The sequence below is a fragment of the Bombyx mori genome, chromosome 8 (assembly GCF_030269925.1).
Source record: "Bombyx mori chromosome 8, ASM3026992v2".
NCBI classification, from domain to species: domain Eukaryota; kingdom Metazoa; phylum Arthropoda; class Insecta; order Lepidoptera; family Bombycidae; genus Bombyx; species Bombyx mori.
In genome coordinates this window covers 8,741,303-8,766,023 of record NC_085114.1, presented here as the reverse complement: position 1 = coordinate 8,766,023, position 24,721 = coordinate 8,741,303, and the positions used below count along the sequence as shown (strand labels likewise).

Below are 24,721 nucleotides of genomic sequence, written 5' to 3'. Positions count from 1 at the left end.
ACAACAACAAATTCTTGAAACTGACGTGTACTGAGTAGGTACTACAAGTTCCCCGTACTTCTAAGTAAGGGACAATTGAGTCGACTAGTATCAAAGCCGGCAATGTGACTTTTGGACAATTATTGGTAAATCAGAAAAACTAATTATTGACTTTGTATTCCATTGGCAGCCACAAAACTCTTCTGAACGACATCTTAGATAAATAACAGGTTAAGTATTAACCTTTATTTAATGCAGGTTTTGAACCGTATTCTTTGAAGGAGACGATTATATTCAAATCAATCTGTATTGACATATCAATAACATTTTCTTGTTCAAATGCACAGATTGCCACCTTTGATAATAGACGACTCAATTATCTTTACCTATTTACTGAGCAGTCAAGAACAGTAGCGATGCAATGAAATGAGACTTCAATTTCGGCCCATGTCTCAAGGTGGATGGCGATAGTCACATCGTAATATCAATATTAGAAGCCCACTGAACTATTAGTTTATTTATTTATGTAATTGACTGCTCACGAAACTGACTTTGTGCTGATACAAATATTTGTGTGTCATAGCATACATAAAAGTATAGCATATCACGAGCATACTAAATGTATTTATACCAAAAACTTGGCAAACTGATGTCGTTCTACCTTGGAGACGAAGGGACTCGTTTGGCAACCTGAGTAACATTAAAGCCCCTAAATAGTGCCATTGGAAGCCGCTTCGTGGGCCAATGCATTTATTTACTCATTTATCATTTATTCGATAGAATCTACCTATCATTAAACAACACGGTGACAATTATATTGTGATCTTATCTTCTCCAACGACTGAGGACCTTATATTAAAATACATACTTACGACGTACATTTTTGAAACTCGCATTCTCAATTTAATTTGTAAGTTATGAATGAAGAAATCTCATTAATCCTCTAGAATTCTACGCTCGTTATAACAATAGTCGGATTAGTTGACAAAGACGTGAAATATTGTAATACACCGATACTAGACAGGTAATCATTAACATTTATCCTTGGACCGAAATAGAAAGGATATCCGTTTGAACTGTACGAACTATTAGATAAATTAAATAACTGTCCACATATAGACATTTTAATATAATCCTTCATATAAAATAAAGTACGTTCAGATTATCGACAGACGTGAAGTAATCATTTGTTCCGGTTGGAACGGAAGGATAGGCGTTATCGATGAGACTTCTTCTTCTTCTCTTCTCTCTATAGCAATCGGCTTATTGCAATACATTGTTGCCAGCGTTGAGCTTAGAAATAGAATGGTAATGAATAGGGAAAAAATGGATCTGATGGAAATTATGTTTGATTGAATTTGTTGAGACTTCACTTACTGTGAAACCACGTCCAGCGATTAAACATGCCAAAAAAACCTTTCAATCTAATGGATCTGGATGGATCTGACGGATCAAGAACAAATTTGACGAATAGGACGCACTCCATTTTGCTTAGTAAAGAAGTGAACTATATATTTTTACACATTTGAGAGAAATAAAATGGGTTACAGGTGCGCAATTTAGAAAATACTCGGAAAAATATACACTGTGACATTTAGGTAATTTAATTCTTTTAATAAAAATAAACTAGAGTACTGACAAATTCACACTTCACTTTTCTCTTTTCTGTGCTGTAATTTCTATGTGTGTTATTTTACACATGTGTTCACAAACAATGCTTAATAAGAGTCAGTCCTCCGTCCCCCGGATCAGTCAGATGCATAATAAAGGAGAAATGTGAATAAAAGACGATGATAGATCACCAATGAATGATCACTTTCTCGAAAATTACCATGAAAGTATGTCATGCGAAATGAACATATTTTTGAAAATATGCAGCAGGTTTGTGCGGATTTCTGTCGATGAAGGCCAACCACCGCACATGCTTTCGTCGATGTTTATATCCCAATCCCACATTCCGAGCACTATTGAAATCTTACGATTACTAGCAACGCGGCGGTTTATTGCTCTTAGCGCTTTTAATAAATGGATGTAAACTTATTTCTATATGTAAATATGCAAAATAAATTAAAAATCACATTCAGCTTTAAAATTTATATTAATTCAAATATTTTTTTGGGAGATAAAACTAAAAGAAAAATGCATATTTGGATTAATATATATTTTGTCTTATTAAAAATCGGAACTTTCTAAATTAATATGTACATCCATATTTGATTAAAATACAATAAACATTATAAATTAACTACCTAACTATAGTCAAAATTTCGACTGCATTTGCAATCGCGTAATATGATTGAAGAAAGCACGTCAGCTGAATATTCAAATTGTAAAGTTCAAAGATTTTTGAAGGAAATAATGAGTGACGGTCTATGAAAAAAAGAAAGAGATTTAGCTTAGAAATTTTAACCTTCCAACTTTAGAACGAATATATTGACCTAACTTGTCTAGAAAGATCCCTTTTAGCATTCAGATCGCACATTGTATTTTCAAAGAAGTTCTCTTGCATTATGTTTATATTTAGTGTTGAATAAAATAACAATATTAAACGAAAAAGTATAGCTATGTACAAAACGCAATGTTATGAAAACACATTAGAAATAGGTAATATAAAATATCAATTACTAATTAAAATAAACACATAATTGGTTATGTACAAACATATAAATATACAAGTAAAATAAAATAAAAAAATACGAATGAACATGAATGTGGAAACGGCTTGGCGGCGGGAAGTATGGGGGGCACGGCGGTAGAAGCGGTTGCATGCCCTTCCACCCGCCTTCACACCCGCAGTCGAGCGACAGGCGGGCGAGACGGCCAGCTGCGCACCGCGTCTTGTGTTTTTCGGAATTTGCGGTGTGCTTGACGTTTATTTTATTGCATGTTATTTTTTGAACAATTTCTAACTTGTTTACGTAGTGTGTGGAATAATAGGGGTGAAAATATATAAAACGAATGACAAGCTCAGCAGTGACGGAGGATTAAGTAACAACCTTGGTGCTTGTTACATAGATGGATACCAGTGTCTTTTGTCCGTAGAACAGTGGATTTTAGTAGAGTGGTGTTTACTGTTTAGTTTCTCAGTTTATTATCTAATTTGATACATGTGGACATCGTAGTGTAACTAGTGATTGTTGTCGTGGCCGGTTTCCACTCAGGAAACTTTCCAAACGTGAATAAAACAGTGGGTAATGCTTTCCTAGCGAATGCGGGCCCTGCCTGCACGCATTCCGCAGGGAGCCAAGTGCCGGCAATAAGCATTTTACGGTGAGTAAAGCGCGTTCAAGTTCATCGTACTCTGACCTAAAACTGCGACAACGTCTCTTGACCCATAATAGACTCATGTCAGATGTCAAGAAAGTCTATCCAATGAATTATCATATTGGCACTAGTTTTCTAAAGCGAAATAAACATTGGAAATATGAAACCTTGCCTTTAATGTAGGTACTTTTATTAACCATAACTCTACTACTTCTTCATAAACCTTCATTGTTAACTTCATGTTCAGAGATGCGTTACATTGGGACGCAAACATTTTGATTTTGCCAGAATTTTGCTAAACTTCACTGCGAGGCGAGATAAACGAATAAAAATTAAAATAATTATCACTACTTTTTGGGCATAGTCTTTCCTTTGTATTTTTATTATATTATTTCCGACAGTTCGAATACTTTACAGTTTTCGTGGTCACAGACAAAAAAGGTGTCATTCATCATATTGTGCTAAAAGAAAACTGAAGAAAATACCATACTTATAATAATTTAAAATCAGTACAAAAACAACTATTCTTGTTGAAATACACTAACAATTTATTTCTAAATTCTTTACAATTTATAGCATCACTAATCCTAATTTTCTTCAATTTAAAAAAAATATTCCTAAGTACAAAATGTAAGAATCTTATCATAAAAACATTAACAACACCTGTACTACATACACGGTAATCTCTCCTTATGTAAGTTTTATGACTAATTGTTGTATTATAACATGCAGTTATGTCAACAAAGCTTATCAAAACTATGCATCATCTGTGGAAATATTTTACATGGCAGAATGTAAACAGAAAACATTATTAAATCATGCAAAGGTAAGGTAGGACAATATCTCTTCCACCCAAAAACATTCAAATGCTATAAAGCATTTTCTAGGATGTACAGACCAAGTTGAAAGATTATTAGAAGTAACTACATAATATTTGATTAATCTAATTTAGAAATATTAACGTATGGCTCATCTAAATACAGACACCTCAATATTAACATTCATTTCATATTTCAATTTTCATTTAATTCATTTAATTTACAATTAAAGAGTATAATGAAAAAGAAAATGCTATATAAAAAAAAGAAATTGATGAAACTAATGCTATCATGACTTAAACAAAAAAACTACAATACAAAAAAAGAAATTTACTGTCAAACAGGAAAAACTTGTACTATTTTATCATTGACTTTTATAACTAAATAATAAAAATCTTGAATCTAAATCTTCTACTTTTAAATTATCTAAAAAAAACGAATTGTGGCATAAAGAAAACAAAGGAAATTAAAAGTTACACTTCAATAAATAAGATAAAAATACTAAATTTATATATTATTTTCTATTCAGTGAGGTTGTAATTTACTGGATGGATAAATTTTATCTGGTTTTTGTAAAATTAGGGCTTAGTATGTTTACAACGACAGGTTTAATAAACTTGGACATGAAATGTACATTTTATTTGGCACACTGTCAATAAAAACACCTATTTCTGGTTTGAATAATCAACATGTCCATCTCCTATTCGTAGTGGAAACAATGAAAAAGTCACTTGCCTCATATTTACTTAATCTTTTAATTTCATTTGACATTTTCCTCATTATATTTAAAAAAAGAAATAAACTACAATTTATAAATTTATAAAAACTTATTACTTATATAAATTAATTATATTAGATAAGACTGACAAAAAATGTGTGTCTATATAACAATCGTTTTTTTAGTCCAATATCAAATTTATTATATATCGTCAATAAATCTCTTAATTTTGTGTGTACTTTTTACTGAATAAAATATTCCCCTCTCAGTTTATTTTTAATTTTCAAAAATAACGGTGCTCGTTTTTCATTGACTTCACTAATTGTAGACATAATATTATGAATGCATTACAAATTTCATTGTCAACTAAATCCTTATTTGTATGTCTAAATATATTACTATTGCCTAATTTTCAATGAAAATATTTGTTGACATTATAAGTAATCTAAAAAATATTGTTCGTTTTAATTGTGATTTTCGATAAAAAAATAATAGCTAAAAGTTGCACAATGTTCTTTTTGGATATTTAGCTCAATTATTCTATTCCTTAAATCAATCAATGATTACATTTTCATAAATAAATTAAAATCAAACACAAAAGCACATACACTTACACAAAATTATATTATTTAAAATTATATTAAATTATATATTGTTTATTAAATAAGTCAATGTATTATTATGAGCTAATTATTAGAACTAGATTTTGATAGTGAAATTAAATACTAATTTGATGAAATGAACTGTTACAGTCCACACTCTAGTCTGCTCTGGTTTCTTTGTAATTCTAATACTTGGCTTTTATTGATACTGAACCTCATTATCTATCAGGCGATAATGAAAAATCATTCCAAATATAAGCACAATTTCCTCTCTAAATCCTTGACTGCAATAGAACAGAATGACTTGTTGTCATTAAAAATATATAGCTATTTTTCTTCAAAACAGATAATTTAACACACAAGTTCATGCTCCCCTTCAAAATTTTTTTTGACACAATCTATTTTTAAACAACTATGAAGCGAAAGGAAACTTAATATTCCTTACTTCCTGCTTGCCGTTAAAATCATTTAAATGTATGTTCTTTGTTTGTACACACAAAAAAAACATCTGTAGGTTAAGTTTTATTATACAATGTTTATTTTATGATTCAAAATTTTATTTTCATTTCTAATTTCACTAGCAACACTTAGATTCTTGAAATAACTTCTTAATTATTGCACATGATAAACACATGTGATGGTTTACAAACAATATCTCTACCATATCAAATCATACCCATCGTTTGAAGGTCAGCAGAGAATAATAATAATTTATGTAGGTAAATTGTTGATTATTCCGTGATAGCTACATGCCAATAATTAATAATGCCACCGAGATAATCTATACTTACTTAATATTATAAAGAGGAAAGATTTGTTTGTTTGTTTGTTTCGAATAGGCTCCGAAACTACTGGACCGATTTGAAAAATTCTTTTTCCATTAGAAGCCGACATTGTCCCTGATGAACATAGGCTACTTTTTTTATTTTTTTTTTTATTTTTTTTTTTTGGTTTCATGTGCGTTTTAATGTTTCCGAAGCGAAGCGAGGGCGGGTCGCTAGTATTAAATAAATTTCTATTGCCGTTGTGTAATGATGACCAAATCATATTCTTTTCCCTAAACATTTTATGTCAGTGGTGAGTCATAGTTAATAGCGATATTTCAGATACGAAATACTCTACAATCTTTTTGTAATACATTATATGGGCAAACGAGCTAACAGCCCTTTCGATGTTAAGCTATGACCGAATTCGACAACATCACAACGAGAGTGCTGCCAACCTTTTGTCATAATGGTAATCTCAATATTATTTGAATGCTATCTTACTCTCAAAGTGGAAACGCACGAACATTTCATGATCAATTGGTGAAACACATTAGGGTCTAGAAGTCCACATCTACAACACCAACACTTGTGTTATGTTATTTGTATTCAGTGAAAAGTGAAAAGACGTATTTAAAAAAAAGGAAGGCAGCGTAATAAAATAGATGTTAATCATAAGAAACATCGATTTAATTAACATTTTAGAATTGGAACACATATTAGCGCTCACGGTTGTTATACCGCCCTCTATCTGTACGCATCTACAACGGGAAAATGATAAGGCATAGGAATTTCTGTTTAAACGAAGAGGATCATAGATATTCGAAACCATTTAAGAGTTTAAGCGCTTTACTCGTGGAGAGCACTTGTATTTAATGAGTATGGGACAAGATGTGTCAGTTCGGCTTAAAATAGCACAACCCCATCTCTTCCCGCCGGTGTCGTAAAATGGCAAAAAGGGGTTCATCGGAGAATGGAAAGCAGCGATTTCCGTGTATCATATCAGAGTAATGCGATCCTCAACCGGAATTTACGGGTGGTATTGTAAGCCCTCACAGATAGGTACCACCAAGCAGCCTATATCTGCCGCAAAGCAGTCATGCGTTCCCGTTCCAGACGTTATGCAATATTTCCAAGGTGGGCGGCGTATTTGATGATGTCTATAGCCTCCCTTAACTTAACACCAAGTGGGCCGTGAACTAGTACGAGCATATATACAATAAAAGAAGTTAATTTAAAGTTAGAAGTCGTCCTGGCCTAAAAGATAAGACGTCCGGTGCATCCGTATCTAGCGATGCACCGATGTTCGAATCCCGCAGGCGGGTACCAATTTTTCTAATGAAATACGTACTTAACAAATGTTCACGATTGACTTCCACGGTGAAGGAATAACATCGTGCAATAAAAATCAAACCAGCAAAATTATAATTTGAGTAATTACTGGTGGTAGGACATCTTGTGAGTCCGCACGGGTAGGTACCACCGCCTTGCCTATTTCTGCCGTGAAGCAGTAATGCGCTTCGGTTGTAACTATACTGATACCTTAGAACTTATATCTCAAGGCGGGTGGCGCATTTACGTTGTAGATGTCTGTAGGTTCCAGTAACCGCTTAACATCAGGTGGGCTGTGAGCTCGTCCACCCATCAAAGCAATAATAACAAAAAAGCTACAGCTATAAATATTTAAACTGCATATCACCATAGAGATTGTGGGTATAAATTCTCACGCTTCAACTGACAGAAAAGTGATGGTAAAACCAAACACTTATGTAGGTCATGGATCCAGGCTCACCATATTGCTTGTATCCCGCGCCATAACTTACATGTTTCTGTGAGAACACATTATCAAGCTGCAAAACGTTAACATAAAATGAGTAATAAAATTTATTACAATATAAAAAGTATCGCGTCTTATCGATAAACAAAGAAAAAGGTATACAAAAAGATTTTTTTATGTATTTTATGTATTCGTATGTCCTCTAATTTCGATTGCACTGTTCGTAAGTTCACAAAATTTTTTGAAAAAAATATCCTTTTGTCTTGTCAATTCTATCTTAAGTTACATGATCCAAATTCAGTGATTTTCTCATTTTTTGCTCATCAAGTTGTATTTTTTTGAACTTTATTAAGTATTTGAAAAATTCCTAATTGGAGCCATTGTCACTGTACAAATTCATATTAAACTATTTTTAAATTTTCAAAAATTTACGCTCGCTCAAAACGTTAGTGAATCCGCACCGCGTAAATGTAAAAGTTTATCTATATTATATAAATCTACAGTCACAGTGGTTTTTACGGATGCTCCTTTATAACTACTGAACCATGCATCCGATTGACTTGAAACATGGTATACATGTACAAAATACATGTACTTAATGGATAGGCTAATATTTATATGAGTGTTGTACTTACTCCCTAATAATAATGACAATAAATAATAATGTTAATTTTAAATGCTCAGCGAAACGAGCGAATACGGCTAGTGTAACAATAAAACTATGAATTGACCCGGCAGACTTCGTAGTGCCTCAATCGATAAATAAAAGACCTAAACTTTTGTATAAAATAAGCTTAAAACAAACCAAAAGGAATCCGTCGACGGGGGACACATCAAAGGAAAAACGAAATTGTTATTTTTATTTAATTCCGAGCATTTTCATATTTATCTAATCTTTTAAACCTTCTCTGGACTTCTACAAATAATTCAAGACCAAAATTAGCCAAATCGGTCCAGCCGTTCTCGAGTCTTAGCGAGACTATCGAACAGCAATTCATTTTTATATAAAACTATTAACTATTAATTATTTCAGAGAAGCGAACGGAGCGGGTGGCGGCGCGGCCGGCGGCGGCCTGCTTGCCATGAACGCCACCCAGGTCCAGTGCGAGCCCCACGACTCCGTGGTTCTCATCAAATGTAAGTAAATATATCGATCACCATTTTTATCATAGAAACTTTAGTAACTTCAATGGAAAATATGATGCCAACTCTTAGAACAGAGGAATTAGCAATTAACTCATGAAAGGTATCTCATTAACCCTCTAGAATTCTATTTCATTATAACAATAATCGACCTGGTTAACAAAAACATGAAATGCTACATGCCAATACTAAATAAGATATACAATATGTACATGTTTCCTAAAGAGGCCAAGGCCAAGAAAAGCGATTGCCTGTCCCGCCTGCGCTTTGAATGAGCACAATATAGGCAATTAGGCAAAATGGGTGATTAAACTATTAACGTGTATACTTAAAATACTTAACTAGCTTTAACTAGCAACATAAATTCAATTTATAACAAATGAAATAATCAGTACTATTACGAGTATTACGTCATATACCCTACAGCAGTCATACGTAAAGCTGATAGATTACATTGTTTTATACCCATTTACGCTTAATTGCAATTATTTTATTACATGAAGTAATTAAATCATGAGTGGTTCTCCCAAAGGGGATTGCCCACTCTCCATAGTGTGCTAGGCCCAAGATGGACATCAAATATTACTATAAAAATGTACTGATTCAAATTCTTAAATGTATTGGATATCTAAAAAATATATTGAAATTGACGCCACTATTATAAAAAATATAATAAAAATAAAAACTCGTTTTGAGGTTAATTTTCTATATAAATAAGTGTCGGATTGTGAGATACTTCAAGAACTTTTCTTTTCTTAATGCTTAAGATGTTCCTAATGTATTTTTATCCAATAGGGTATAAAAACACACTTAATTCTTTAAATATCTATATTTTCTTCATCTTCATACACAATTAGTATCATCTAAAAATAGCAAAGGAGAGCATATACACGGTTTTCTCGGTCTCGGTCAGGGTAAAACCACAATTCACACAATGTTTTTTAGTCGTAGTATGAAACGTTATTAATAAAAGTAAAATAAATCGAAGAAAAATCAAAACACATCCATTTTGTACGCAAGCACAACACCACAAGCAGCAAGCGAAGTGTCAGTCAGTCAGATTAAATTCAGTGTTGTCAGTATAAAGAAAAATAATTACATGAAATTCATATATCGATTATTTTTTTAAATAACCGATAATTGATTTATATCTTAATCTTTTTTTTACGAGTACACATTATTTTTTATGTTTTTGTTTTAGTTGTACATATTTAAATAACAATATTAGTAAAGTTTTTTTTATTGCTTAGATGGGTGGGCGAGCTCACAGCCACCCTGGTGTTGCTAAGTGGTTACTCGAGCCCACATACATCTACAACGTAAATGCGCCACCCACCTTGAGATATAAGTTCTAAGGTCTCAAGTATAGTTACAAGTTAAAGTCCAATGGGTATGTCTTCGATGTTATTTTATGTGCATAAAATCCATTAAAATCGTTTGATGAATGATAATACTTAAAATGATTTATTTATATGTTTTATTTATATACTCAAAATATTTACTTCATACGTAAAAGGATTTGAAGCTGGCAATATTTTTCCCGCAAAAATAAAAATCCTTGTTTTTTCAATAGAGTTACTTTTTTTAAACTACTTATTGTAAACTATAGTGGCGCTTATTTGCAAGAAAATAAATGCATATTTATTTATGACAAAATTAATGCACTAAGTATTTTTTCTATAATCTATTGTCCGCTTTGGGCCTAAAATGGGCCATCCCCTTTGGATATTGAATACATTCTTACCTCTCGTCTCACATGGTATTTCTACGTCATCTCTTGAAGAATATTGAGTAATTACAGTACGTAACTTGAACAGTGAGAGTATTCATTACAACACCAATAAAACATAATGTAATATATTAATATGTTATGCTGTCATTTTAGGCAACCACTAAAGGAATCGTGGAAACAGTTCTTGAATAGTGAGTAAGCCATGAAGTGTATTGTAATGTTCTTTTTTACGAGACGCTGTTCATTTGTTTACTTAGAGGATTATTATGCATAATAATATATCACTAGGCCGGCAGATGCTCACTCTAACCGGCGCCATCTAGGCGGGCTTCGGATAGCCTGCCGACCGAGAGGGCTGGTGGTCGTGGCGCCGACGACCGCCGGTCCGGCGTCCCGAGGGGGAGGGTGATGGGAGAGATGTGCTCCGCACTAAACGCTTCACTTTCCCCCCTCTGCCTCTTCATGAGTTCTGTCTCATGCGAGGTTTGGACGTTGGTTGTTGAGCGACAGGAGGTTTTAGTCAGTTCGACTCTGACATGCCCCGCCCTCCATCCCCAGTGGAGGGCGGAAGTCCGGCGATTTCCTCCTGACAAAAAAAAAAAAAAAAAAAAAGGCCGGCAGATGGCCGCAGAATCATCTCTGAAATGCGTTTTAGTGTATTTTTGGAGCGCACGATATGTTTATTTCGATGTTGTGCATGTTTGAGTCAGCGCCGTGATAATCTTATTCTGCTTTCGCTCACAATACACCGATCAATCGATTCGCCTAACACCATTCTGCTCGCCATTTCTAGAAATAACGATTCCATTCTATTTCCGTCGTTTTAAAGTTCTCCCGTTGCGCTGTCGCTCCCAATTGATGCGGGAGCCGCGCGCATTTACAATTAACTTTGTTTGTAGGGCTAATAATAATGGGACAAGTGACGCAGACGGCCGCTCTTATTAATTCCTCTACTAATATGACTGTAAATGCAACTCATATGACCAACAGCTATGTTAAACAGAATATTTTAGTGTTTAATTGACTCTGACGTGTGGTAGACGTAACGGACGATGTATAAGTTAATGTTGTGCAGTTATGTGAATGAATCGGAATGTGTTTGTGAGTGCTACTACGGTGCTGTGAAACGATGCAGTTCACATTGGTAATCGTCGTCAATAAAGTCAAACTGTGTCCAGTGTCAGAAGAACCGCTCAAACAAATAGGTAAATGGAAACAATGATATTAAGCAAAATAAACACAAGGTTGTTTTTTTATTGCCCGTACAGGCAGAGGAACATACGGCCCAGCTGATGGTGAGTGGTTACCGTCGCCCATGGAGGTCAGCAATGCTAGGGACAGAGCCAAAACGCTGCCTACCGTTATTCATTGGTCATTGAAATCTGCGAAGCTTATTGTGAGCCCACACGGGTGGCTACCACCATCTTACGAGTACCCATTTCTGCCGCGCAGCAGCCATGCTATCTGGTTTGAAGGGTGGGACAGCCGTCATACAATACAAATCAGATTTCGACCTTATATTTGCGATGTGTGGCAGCATTCTCGTTGGAATGTCATTGTGCTCTGGTAACGACTTAACCCAATTTGAGTTTAATGCAATTTGTAAAAAATTGTATTGTGAATCACACCATCTAAAGTCGTATTAAAATGTATATATACCATTATCACAAAATATTGAACCGTATCTAAGACGAAAATGCTTTCACAATAGGCCTATTATTTTAACCTAGTACTGCCAATAGAGCGAATGAATGAAGAATTAGAATATTCAACAGCTGCCTAACACGTGTGGTAACACACGGCCTGGCCCCTATATTGTAAGTGACGTTCTTAACCATCTGAACAAACTTAATTGAACAAATTTCTATCCACCTATTGCCCTTATCTGTTTGGTGAACCGACAAATTCGATGAGCCAATTGTTCAATCAAGATATTTCCTAAACTTTTTTTTTTAAAGTAAGTATATACCGTGAGCTACAGTGAGCACACGAGTTGATGCCGCACAGTACTAATTAATTCGATGCGAAGCAATCATGTGTTCCGGTCTGAATGATAGTTTTTATTCCAATGCAAATGAAGTGAGTCTTCAATATATCGGGCGACGAATTTCATCAAAAACCCCATATCGACCCTTCTGGGCAAATAAAAAACATAAGTCACGTTTTTTCCTACCTGTAATCGTTGGTAGCCTAAAAGGCTATTCAACCAGACCCAGATTCGTAGGCAAGATCCCGGGATCAACCTGAGAGCTGATGCTAATGCCCTAGCAAGGGCACTGTTTCGCTGAATCTACCACCGGGTCGGAATCGAAACACACAGTGGGTTGCTTGTCCACGTCGAATCCACCGTAGCATTCGTTGGATTCAATGAGAATTGTGACCGGTGCTTGGAATGCCTAAAACACCGAGTCTGATCGGAAGAAAGTCACAACAGCCAATCACGCGAACTAAACAAAAAAACCTAACGTTATTAACTTTTAATGGTATGTTCATTAATACGTAGTGAGTTTATGGTATAGAAATTATTCATTCATGTTTGTGAGTTCATGAAGCAACCATAATGATTCCGTATAATTTTTGATGTTATTGACTTCAGTGAAGGTAGTTAATCAGCTATGCGGGATTTTCACGGACGCACATGTTGCGGAACTGTGTCAAGCTCACAATGGCTTGTCGCGATTGTTCGCGTGTAACGCCCTATTTGCTCTATAGCTATCTGAAAACTCGCGCAGCCCGTATGAATCATAAATATCTGAACGGTTCAAACAATAAGCCCGAGCCCCGAAGTGACGGGGCGCGCCGGTCGGCTTCTCAGATCTCGACCTAATGCAACACTGAGATCTCTCGATACAGCCCGAACATAAATCGAATCTCGTTACGGACCTGCTATTTCATTATTTACTTATAACAGGTCAGTGTTTCATCTAATGAGGTTATCTATACCAGTAAAGTAAATAATAATGCCTGGTCTCTAAGCGAGTAATAAGTTCGGCTTGGTAGATACATAAGCTATTAGAATTTCATGGGTGTACATATTTCTTTTTTTAAGCGTGACTAGTTAGAACGAGCTAACAGCCCACCATATGTAGTCCATGTGTAGTGGTTATCGGAGCCCATCACTGCCTAAGTTCCGTCACATGCCGTTTCAAGGCCATGAAGAGTAAATTTCAATTGTATAGTAGAACAGCTATCCCACTCTTCAAACAGGATTGCATTGCTGGTTCGCACAGAATTATGCAATGGTAAAACTACCCGCGCTGAGTTTCTCGTCGGATCTTCTCAGCGAATGGCGATTCCGATTCGGTAGTAGATTCACGCGCCAAGCAGTTGCTTTTGACTTGTTAAGTCTCCTTTGGAGGCGCTCGGGCAGCTGTTTGCAAATCCCATCTCGTTCTGGCTGAGCCTTTGCTCGCCGACCTGCCCTGGTGAAATTGGAAAGGCCTCCGGGTCACAAGTAATCCTTCATTCCCTAAAAAAAAGTAACTACCCGCGAAGGTTTATAATCATAATATTTATTTATTTCGCATTTAAAAAACGCTATATATATACAAATTGAAATGAATCACAGTTAGATATTTTCGCATTTTAATGCGAGGAGGGGGCGTCCTAAAAAGACTTGGATGAACTGTATTTAATACAGGATGTGCAAGGGTAGTATGTGAGTGTAGAGATGACGTTTGATAGATAGGCTTGAATGGAAAAAGAGTACATACTGCACCGACCCCACATAGTGTGATTAGGGCAAGAAGAAGAAAAAAGTTTTTGCATTATTATTATTTTTTAGTCTACCTATTGCTAAGATATCTTGACGGGTCCACCGGACATGTCGCTTGCAACCTTACGGAGCTGAGCCTGAAAACTTTGCTAACACTAGCCCTAGTAAGAGCTTAGAGTAAGAGGGATTCTATATTTTAATCTACAACCTTTGAAATTACACTGCCAACAAAAAAGTCAAGGATTCTTGTTTGGTTTTCAAAAGAGAAAAGGAGATGTCACAATAACTGAACGATAATTGCACTATTATATCGAGGGGTGAAAGACTATTTGGTTTAAGCGACATTTAAGCAACGTCACATAAAAATCATTTAAAGTTGAAAATTTGGAAAAAATGTCATAACAAAAAACTTCAGCATTTTGAATGAGGTAAACTTAATCGAAGTTCAATTAAAAACATCGGATTGTTGATACTAATACCAAATAAAATGAATCTTTAATTACAAAGATAAATGTCGCGTGTTAAGCCAAATGTCGCTTAAACCAAATAGGCTTTCATCCTTCGATATATTGTCATACAATATCATATTAAGCTATATCTTATAACAATATATACAACATCTTATAAATAGCTAAATGTTATTTAACTGATTGAGTGCAAACTATAACTACTATCCAAAGTCTACACTTATCAATACGTCAATATGAATTACGTTGCAATACACTGTTATCTAAATGAAAGTCAAAGTTTAAGGTAATTCCGAATTTCATCCTAAAATTCATTTCATTTCTCGTGTCTCGAATATGATTGGAACGGAAATGGAACACATCATTTCGATCGGAGAATGAAAGTAATTTAAATACATAATTTATTAAATATAAAAAGAATTTAAAATATGAATATGTAAAATTTTATATGATATTAATGACACATTAAAATAAAATAAAGAAACTCTTTAAAGAAATAACTAATTAATGACTTAATCATAATATTAATATAGCAATAAAACTAAATTAATCCTAAGTTAATAATGTAATGCAAAGTAATAAAAGTGCCACTTAAATTTCGAAAGTTATTAATTTCCACGTGTATTTGCAAATATCTAAAATATTAATGAAATGAACAAAACAGACACGATCACAGAAGATTATTAAATAGACGGACCCTGAGAAAATTCCGAAATTTATAAATAATACTCATACCACGGAGACATTAAGACTATCATAATTGACTGACTGCAAACGCGCTGTCTTAATTTCCACATGCTTTTGCAAATCTCTAAAATATTAATGAAATGAAAAAAACAGACACGATCATAGAAGATTATTAAATAGACGGAGCCTGAGAAAATTCAGAAAATAAAATTAAATAATACTCATACCACGGAGACATTAAGACTATCATAATTGACTGAGTGCAAACGCGCTGTCTTAATTTCCACATGCTTTTGCAAATATCTAAAATATTAATGAAATGAAAAAAACAGACACGATCATAGAAGATTATTAAATAGACGGAGCCTGAGAAAATTCAGAAAATAAAATTAAATAATACTCATACCACGGAGACATTAAGACTATCATAATTGACTGAGTGCAAACGCGCTGTCTTAATTTCCACATGCTTTTGCAAATATCTAAAATATTAATGAAATGAAAAAAACAGACACGATCATAGAAGATTATTAAATAGACGGAGCCTGAGAAAATTCAGAAAATAAAATTAAATAATACTCATACCACGGAGACATTAAGACTATCATAATTGACTGACTGCAAACGCGCTGTCGTCAAGTGGTTTTATAATAAATGACTTAACAAACATGATTTGCGCTCATTCAGTTTTTCATTAGTATGTGATCAAACATAGCCACGGTAACACGTCACTCGTTGTTAACATTTGACATAGTGTTGTGTTCAAAGATCAAAACGGCGGCTAAAATGACTGCTACGTAGAAAATAAAATCAACTATAAGTGTTAAAGGCCTTGATCTTAAAAACTGTGAAATTGTTATGTAAATACAACATGATGGATACGAGACCGCGTTACATTGAAGCGAAACGTGCCAGGAAAAGTGATAAAATAACGAAATTCAAGAACAAATTGATAAAGAAACACAAATTGAGTAGGTAATTATTTGGTAATGCGGGTCCGTTTTGTGTCATAGTTATTTTATTCATGAAGTCGTCGTCCCACGCTACAGTTGCCCTTGATAGTTTTTGGCGTATGGGTGTTGGTATTAATACTAAGTTTCTATATCGTCTTAATAATTACTGAACTAAACAGATGTGAAGGTAGGTACTTGTTCGATTTTCGTTTTACAAGACATTTCTTCCAAAGATTTAATCTCTATTTTTATTTATGAATTTAAGAAAATAATATTACCATTTAGTAATGATGTAATTAATGTTAGATTTCTCACATTCTCGAGTACGAATACTAACTAACATTTAATTTACCCGGTTGCACATGCGAGTATGAATTATTTATTCTCTTTTGATTGTGGTGCGTTGGAAACATAAATGTTTATATGATTGAACTTTTCAACTTTTCTCAGTGACTGAGTATTTCTATCGTAGCTATCATTAAGGTTACTTAATCTACGTACATTTTATTATTAGGTACAGTCATCTATAAAAGCAACAGTTAAACTGTTTGAAACATAGTTAATAATAGCTTAATTTGAGCCTTATTAAGGCAATCTTCTTTTGTTGGCTTCTAAGATGGAGGAACTGGCGTCCCACCATGAAGTAGCATCAGATCAGAGGTAGCGTCGTCCCGTAAAGTACTATCTATAAACCTCATTTCAAAACGTGTTATTAGAGCTGACGAAACACCACAGAAGTTGTTGTTGTGGCTTCAGGAAGTACATAGAAGTTTCATTGCATTGTAGTGTTTCGTAAAAGGCGAGTAAGAAGTTCATCTGCCAAATGGGTAGGGTATTTTCCGAATATTATACCTATACACTGTGATCACATTTACTGATGGTAGGGCGTACAAAAACCGCACGGGTAGCAACCACTGCTCTTCCTATTTCTGCTACGAAGCTATCACGCGTTTCATTTTAAAGCTTCTTCGAAATACGGCACAATTGAGATTTTGACCTATTCAAATTGGCTTCATAACAGGTCTTTTTACAAACGAGAAAAGAATCATCAGCGGCAAACTTAGACTTAGCGGTGCCTTGGGCTTTGTCAACAGATCTGTGGCTTTGTCGCTGTCCATGAGCGACGTGAACCATTAACCAATAAGTGGGCTGTAAAATGAAATCCTACAATGATATAGTAGATTGTAGTACCATATATTTGGGTGTTTATGAAGTGATCCACATCGCCTTGAAAAGTAGAAATATAAATTGCATCGTTTTTTTCATTTTCGTGTGCCCAAAAATTCGCAAACGTTTTACCAATGGATTATGAATTATACGGCTACAATATAGATGGATACATATACATATTTGTTAACACAATATTTTTTTATGTAGGTATTAGTATTACAAATACCAGAATTTGATTAACAACGAATTACCTGATTTACTGACACAAAATTAATAACTTTAAATTTGTTAATGTCTGTTAAATAAACCTTTTTATGCGTTGGTAGTTATTATTGTAATGTGACTTAATATATTTTAATTGTCGCGTTTTAAATGGAATCTCGATAACAACTGGATCACGCTAAGTAACAAGTGACATCCAAAACTAGTCTTCCACGCCCACGTTAATGTTTTCAAGGTCTCAAATTCGATTAACGTATTTTATAAAATGGCAATAGCATAACGTAAGCAATGAAACCTCATTCGTTTGGTTGCTATTTGTTTTTTTTTTTTTTTTTTCAAACGAACACTTTTTCTCCACTTTACCTGTTTGTTTTTGTACCTTTACCGGTCAGGGTGACCCGAACGCAAATATTTCTCAAGATGCTCTCGCAAAATAAAATGCGATTTCATTTTTATTAATTTAAGTGCTTTTAAAGTAGTGCTGTGACTGTAATACACATACAAAAATGTAATAAAATAATTTAAAAGAGTACCCGAATTTTTGTCATAAGATAAATAAATAAAGATGATGCCACATCTATACTTCTATACTAATATTATAGAGAGGAAAGATTTGTTTGTTTGTTTGTATTGAATAAGCTCCGAAACTACTGAATCGATTTGAAAAATTCCTTCACTGTTTAGAAGCTACACTATTCTCGAGTGACATAGGCTATAATCTTTTTTGAAAAAAAAACAGGGATATTTACCAATCTCCAATAATGTGACCCAAGGTGTAAAAAAAATACCTTAATTATTCTTTACATCGCGTGCCCTGCGAAAACTATTGATGATAAAATAAAATAATGTACTACGACTTTGTAGAACACATTATTAATTACAAAAAGTGTCGCGACAGCATATGTCTAACTATTGTAGTTATGCCGCAATAAGTGCTCCTTTATTTAAAAAAATAAAACAACGTCAAATATCGTTGAAATTTTTGTTAAAGACCCGAGCGGAGCCGGAGCGGCCCGCTAGTAAAATAATAAAATAAAGGATTAGATAGTACAGTTTAATTCTTCCTGATCCACCGTCTTAAGTTGTGCGTTATCCATTATATAGTCATTCATCTTCTTTCTCCGTGTGGTTTTCCAGTATATCATGATTCTACTTCCTTTGTTGATTATTTGATTAGTTGATTATTTTTTTTGATGATTTTGGGTTTTATTTTCTTCGCGTAGCACATAACTGACGTATTAACTCTGGGCAATGAAAATATGAAACTCTACCTTGTTACATAACGATTCCTGATGAATGTGACTATTTTGGCTACACCTCCCGCCCATCATTTTCATTCCATCACCGCCTACTGTTAGAGTGCTATTAAGTAGACATAACCAAACACAAATTCCAATATATTTTTTTAAATCTCCCTGAACATTTAGCAGAAATTAACAAAGACATAAATATGGCGAAAGCACACAAGTAAAATACTATTATTATTAAAGAGTTTCATGAACTAGTTCATTTTAGTTTCGTGCCAAATCTCCATTCATTGTTTTAGCACGCTTTCTCAGATTTTCAGAAGAATTCCATTCCAGTCTTTGTCCACATTCTTATTGTTTCATTATTCTTACATTATCTATATTCCTAACATGCTTTGGTTCCAAAACATTGCTTGGATTCAAATCTATGGATGCTACAACTTTCACGCCTCAAACATTTGTAAGCATTTTCTTCTATAAATATTTTTTTAAATATACTCGTATAAGAAATGCTTTAAGTGTGAGTACGTTGTGAGCTACGTAGAATTTTTTTAATTTTCTTATCATGTTGTGGTTGAGAAAGGTCACTTCTACAAAACCAATGTTAGTTATTTATCATTTATTATTAATTACCTAAAAATCTTTATGGAAGTTTCCATTATACATATATATGTATATATGAATTAAAACTTATCACTGTCAAGTTTGTAATAAATGTAACGGTTTTATTGTATTTATTATTATTATTTTTCATTATTATCCCGATTACCTTGAGGTTTTCAGTCATTTCTATAATAAAAGGAGATAAATTTCCTTTGTGTTAAGATGGCAAATTTTAAACGGCTTGTAATGCTGTTCGAAATAATTTTACAAATTCAATTTAAACTATACTTTATACACAATAAGTATTAAAAACAAAACGGATATATACAAATGTGACTGTATCTGTTTTAATAAAACATTGGATCATTCATATAGCTAATCATTGTCTTGATTGGGATGGACATAGTTTCATGATAACTATAATAAAAAAACTATTTCTGTTTGTACAGATGAACATCGATCGGCGGGTGGCAGTTGGGAGGAGCCCGTGAGCGCGGTGCGTAATGCACCTCTCAGACGCTCACAAAGGCTCAACTCCACGCTGGACTCCAGGTAATAAATCAACTTATAGTGGATTTTATCGGTTGTGATTTATCTGCGTTTTACTCCCCTCTATGAAAAGTTTATATTTAAAGTTTTCTAAAATGTTTTCCGCTTTGAATTACTCTTTTTTTTCCTTATTTGCACCGTGCTTTGCACGTTCTCTGTTATTTTATTATCTGGCTTCGTTTAAGAAAGAGAATAAATTTTTTGTAACTCACTTTTAATAAAATAAAAAATAAAAAAGCCTGTATTTCCTTATCCTGCACTTTCATTTGAAATGTGGTATTTATTTGTTAGTGTTTAGTTAGTTATTAATGCTTATTGTCTAAATGTTAGTACGAGTTAGTTTTTGTTATTGGATATGGACCCCTCCTCGGGTGAAGGCCTCCTCCAGTCCTTTCCACTGATCTTTGTCCTTGCCGATCGTTTGCCAGTCCTTTCCTATTATTTCGGTTATATCGTCAGCCCATCGTCTTTTCGGTCTTTGTAGTGTTGACTGTCCACCTGGTGTCTGTGTATCTCAATACGTGACCTGCCCACTGCCATTTCAATTTTTGTAATTCACTTTTACCTCCAATAAAAACACGGTAAAACTATTTAAAGGTCCATTTTCATTAGGGCATACGGGATGAATAAAGATAGTAGTTTTTTTTTTTTTAGTAGAACTTCAAATACGTACTAAAATAATTCATTTAAAACCAATAAAATTGAATTTTACTACTTCTTTATTACGATTTTAAGTGGTTTTAACGTCCAAGACGCACAGGAAGCCACCAATGTCTCAGCCAACTATGATTGATCACGCTCGCTGGAATTAGAAGCGATACTCGGTTTTACGAGGGTCAAATGTAATATGAAGCTTTTATTATTCCTACTTAAGTCTGTTTTGTATTGTTTTCACATTATTTGAGATAGGTAGGTATATTTCGTAACGTCAAAAATGAAATTGCTTTTTGCTTGTGACGTAATCTTTGAAAATGATACTACAAACAACAGATAATAAAACTTTTACTTTGAAACTCCTCCGCAGACACATTTTAATTCTTCGTTAGTGAGTCACTCGATAACTTTATTAACTTGACCGAAATTTTGTGAATATACAACAACTCGGGGCGTTCGTGATCATGTAGCAAGTATGTACGAAGTGAATTGTTGACAGTTGGCGCATGCGACTTCCTGTGTCGTCTGCTCGGTGTGGTCCGCTCGCGACGGACAATTAGCGAGCGCCGCGAGGCCAATTAACACAAATTTCCTGTGTTTCAAACCCAACAGGCTACTAGAGGGCACTGCCTCCGACAAAACGATCGTTCACGCTTTCAAACACGACGTCTATTGTTTTCGTAATTGCCATAATCATACCTAATAAGTCCGTATTGAGACTTCATTAGTGTTTCACAGGCTTCGATGGGCAAAGAAAAGGGAAAACTGATTGAGTTTCAACTAATAAAATTCCCTTACAGTGAACTGGTAGTTTATTACCGAGACATGGCATATGAATCATTTTATGTGCATAGCGAAGTTCTTGCTTTGTATTTTAAATCGAACGTCAAATTACGCGTTGCTCCCAACCGCAACCATGATTTAACTAATTTTCTGACTAAATGACTAACGGCTATAAGATACGTGTACAGTGTAGTCGGTGTATGAGGAAGCGACTTTTCCAAAATTAAGTATAAATGTAGTTCAATTTACAACTAAATTAAAAAGGACACAACAACAAAATCACAATCGTTATTGTTTGTTACGTGTATCGATAATTCGGCTACCCATTTAATTGACTCACAACGAAAATAGTAGTAGACATAGGGTAGGTACCACCGCTCCGCCTATTTCCGCCATGAAACAGTAATGCGTTTCGATTCGAAGGGTGGGGTAGCCGTTGTAACTATACTGAGACCTCAGAACTTATATCTCAAGGTGGGTGGCGCGTTTACGTTGTAGATGTCTATGGGCTCCAGTAACCACTTAACATCAGGTGGGCAGTGAGCTCGTCCATCTAAGCAATAAAAAAATAAAACAACATGATACTGTGATAGTTTTTTCATTCTCGTATCATACGTAATTTTTTTGTATTATTATTTGACCTAAAATAATACCACGGAAACTTCAAAGATTTCGATTCATCGGAAAATAAATCCGAAATTAGAACACGAAAGTTTCTTTTATTCAAAAACCGACAGTGCTTTATGCTTAAGACGTTTCTTTTCATCATAGTTTTAAATTATATGGCTCTCAGCATTTTGTATGCAGGTAGGTCACAAGCGAAAACTAGTTCATTGTTTCTTCAAGAACTGAATTGAATGTTATACTTTTCAACTTGCAGCTCGTTGTGTCAGTGTCTTGCCTGACCTTACATTAATACCGTTACAATGTATGTTAACACTTAGAATTAACTATTTTCTTAAACGGTGACACATTCCGGACGGTTATTTCAATGTTTCAAGTCAAATATATTTTTGTATTGCCGTAGATCACGAAACGGTTCGCCCACCTTGAAGCCTCAATCGTATTGGAATAAGACCACTGTACTCTTCAAAATAAACGTATGTAGGCATGCCTGCCCGATTCTGCTCATGTTCCAAGGTTAAACTTATTTTGCCCCAAGATATAAACATTAAACACGCAAGAGTGGTACCAGTCCGTGCCATTACATAATATGTGCCCTTGTAAAATGTACAATTAGAAACCCAATTCACTAAATACGTATAAATCTAAATTTTCCCTAAGAACATTCATTCTAAAATGACTAAATTTAATCGAACTTATGAATTTGATCGATGATTATTAGTTATTAGATACTGCGGGTATATAATAATTATCTCAATTTAATTTTAATCATTCTGCATTGCTGAAATTTACTCTGGAATTATCTTGAAACAACAAATAAAACTGTATGTTTTTTTTGCCTCATCTATCGTTAATATAAATGTATCTTTATTCATTTGCGTATAAGGTACTTTTACATTCAACCTTTAACATTCATAATTACAGATGATACGACATTACTACCTGTAAAAATTATGCCAAGGTCTGCGCTAACAAGTTGAATGCGCGCTCCAGCGATAGATACAACATTGAGTAATGAAGGCTGATAAAATTTCACAGTAAAAATTTGAAATACATTTTACGTATATTCATAAAAATAATACGCTAATGTTTCTTTAAAGATTTTCATACGTTCTTTGATGTCTTATGTATTTTCGTTTCATCATTATTTTCCTCGGACCAGCCACATTGGCTTTTACAGGTTGAAGTCTTAGCTCAGTTTTATGGTTGGACCACCCTTCGAACCGGAAAGAATAACACTGCCGTTGCTAGTCTACCCATACGGGCTCTTAAGATGTCTCCGCAAATTGTGTAGTTGTCTGATTCTGCCTGTGTCCCAAGCTAGACGGTGACACTCCCTCCTTGGTTTTATATAAGCCTATATTCTTGTATCCTTACAAGACCAATACGAATAAACACGACTTCGCATTTATCCCAATTAACTAAACATTAGTCAATCTACCCATACATTCTTTAATATTAATAGGTTCAACGAAAAACCACTGAATTCAGTGAATGAATCAAAATTCACTTTATGGTCTGTAATCAAACATCAGACTGACGACAATCACATGATTTCAATTAACATTTATTCGACAGAAAAAAAACTGATATCTTAGCAATTTAACGTAATTTGAAATAATTAATGGTGATTGTTTTGTCATTGAGGTCAGACACTTGTTAACCGTATTCTGGAACAAGGGGAAAACGCATTTAAATGGTTTTTATTCGTAGAAGGTAAATGCAAAGTGTTATTAACAACACGCAATTGTTTTAATAATAAGTGTCAACAATAACAAAAAATTAAAATTTCTACTTTCACGAAAATGGCTTTATTTCTCCAATAAAGATAAAAATAATTAGGTAAACGAGTTTTTTAGCGTCTTTGCATAATGCGTGTGATGTCCGTTGTACACAAGTCCAGTATTGCAACCACGCTAGACAAAAAGGTTTAAATTCCTTGAGAGATCCCTTTCTTTCTAAATGAATATTCCTCCAAGAGCACCAAAACTACTTCCACGATGAAAAAATCCAAACGTTTAACAAAATAATATTAATATGCGTAATTAATGATAGGGTAGACCTCCATCATGTCCATTTCTACAGCGAAGCAGTTTTACGTACCGGTTTATATGGTACAACAACCATTATACAATGCAGCATTCCAATCAAAACCTCGACCAAGCTTCAACGTGCGTGGCGGCAGTATGTGTCTGGGCTCCAAAAACCACACAATACTCGCTGGGTACATCTAAAGCAATAAAATTCTAT

The 24,721-nt window shown here is 34.2% G+C and overlaps 1 protein-coding gene across 3 annotated transcripts in view; it reads left to right on the top strand.

Moving 5' to 3' along the window:
* The first annotated feature begins 2,762 nt into the window (after positions 1–2,762).
* The window catches only part of LOC101745631 (rho guanine nucleotide exchange factor 10), a 57,598-nt gene continuing 35,639 nt past the window's right edge, over positions 2,763–24,721 (top strand). The window contains exons 1-3 of one of the 3 annotated variants that reach the window (XM_012695463.4): positions 2,763–3,249; positions 8,956–9,059; positions 20,311–20,413. In XM_012695463.4, coding sequence (XP_012550917.2) covers positions 9,005–9,059; positions 20,311–20,413 — 158 coding nt within the window. In that variant the 5' untranslated portion in view covers positions 2,763–3,249; positions 8,956–9,004. Of the gene's footprint in view, positions 3,250–8,955; positions 9,060–16,358; positions 16,642–20,310; positions 20,414–24,721 lie in introns of those variants that run through there. The other 2 variants (XM_012695460.3, XM_062669728.1) reach the window with 2 other exon arrangements.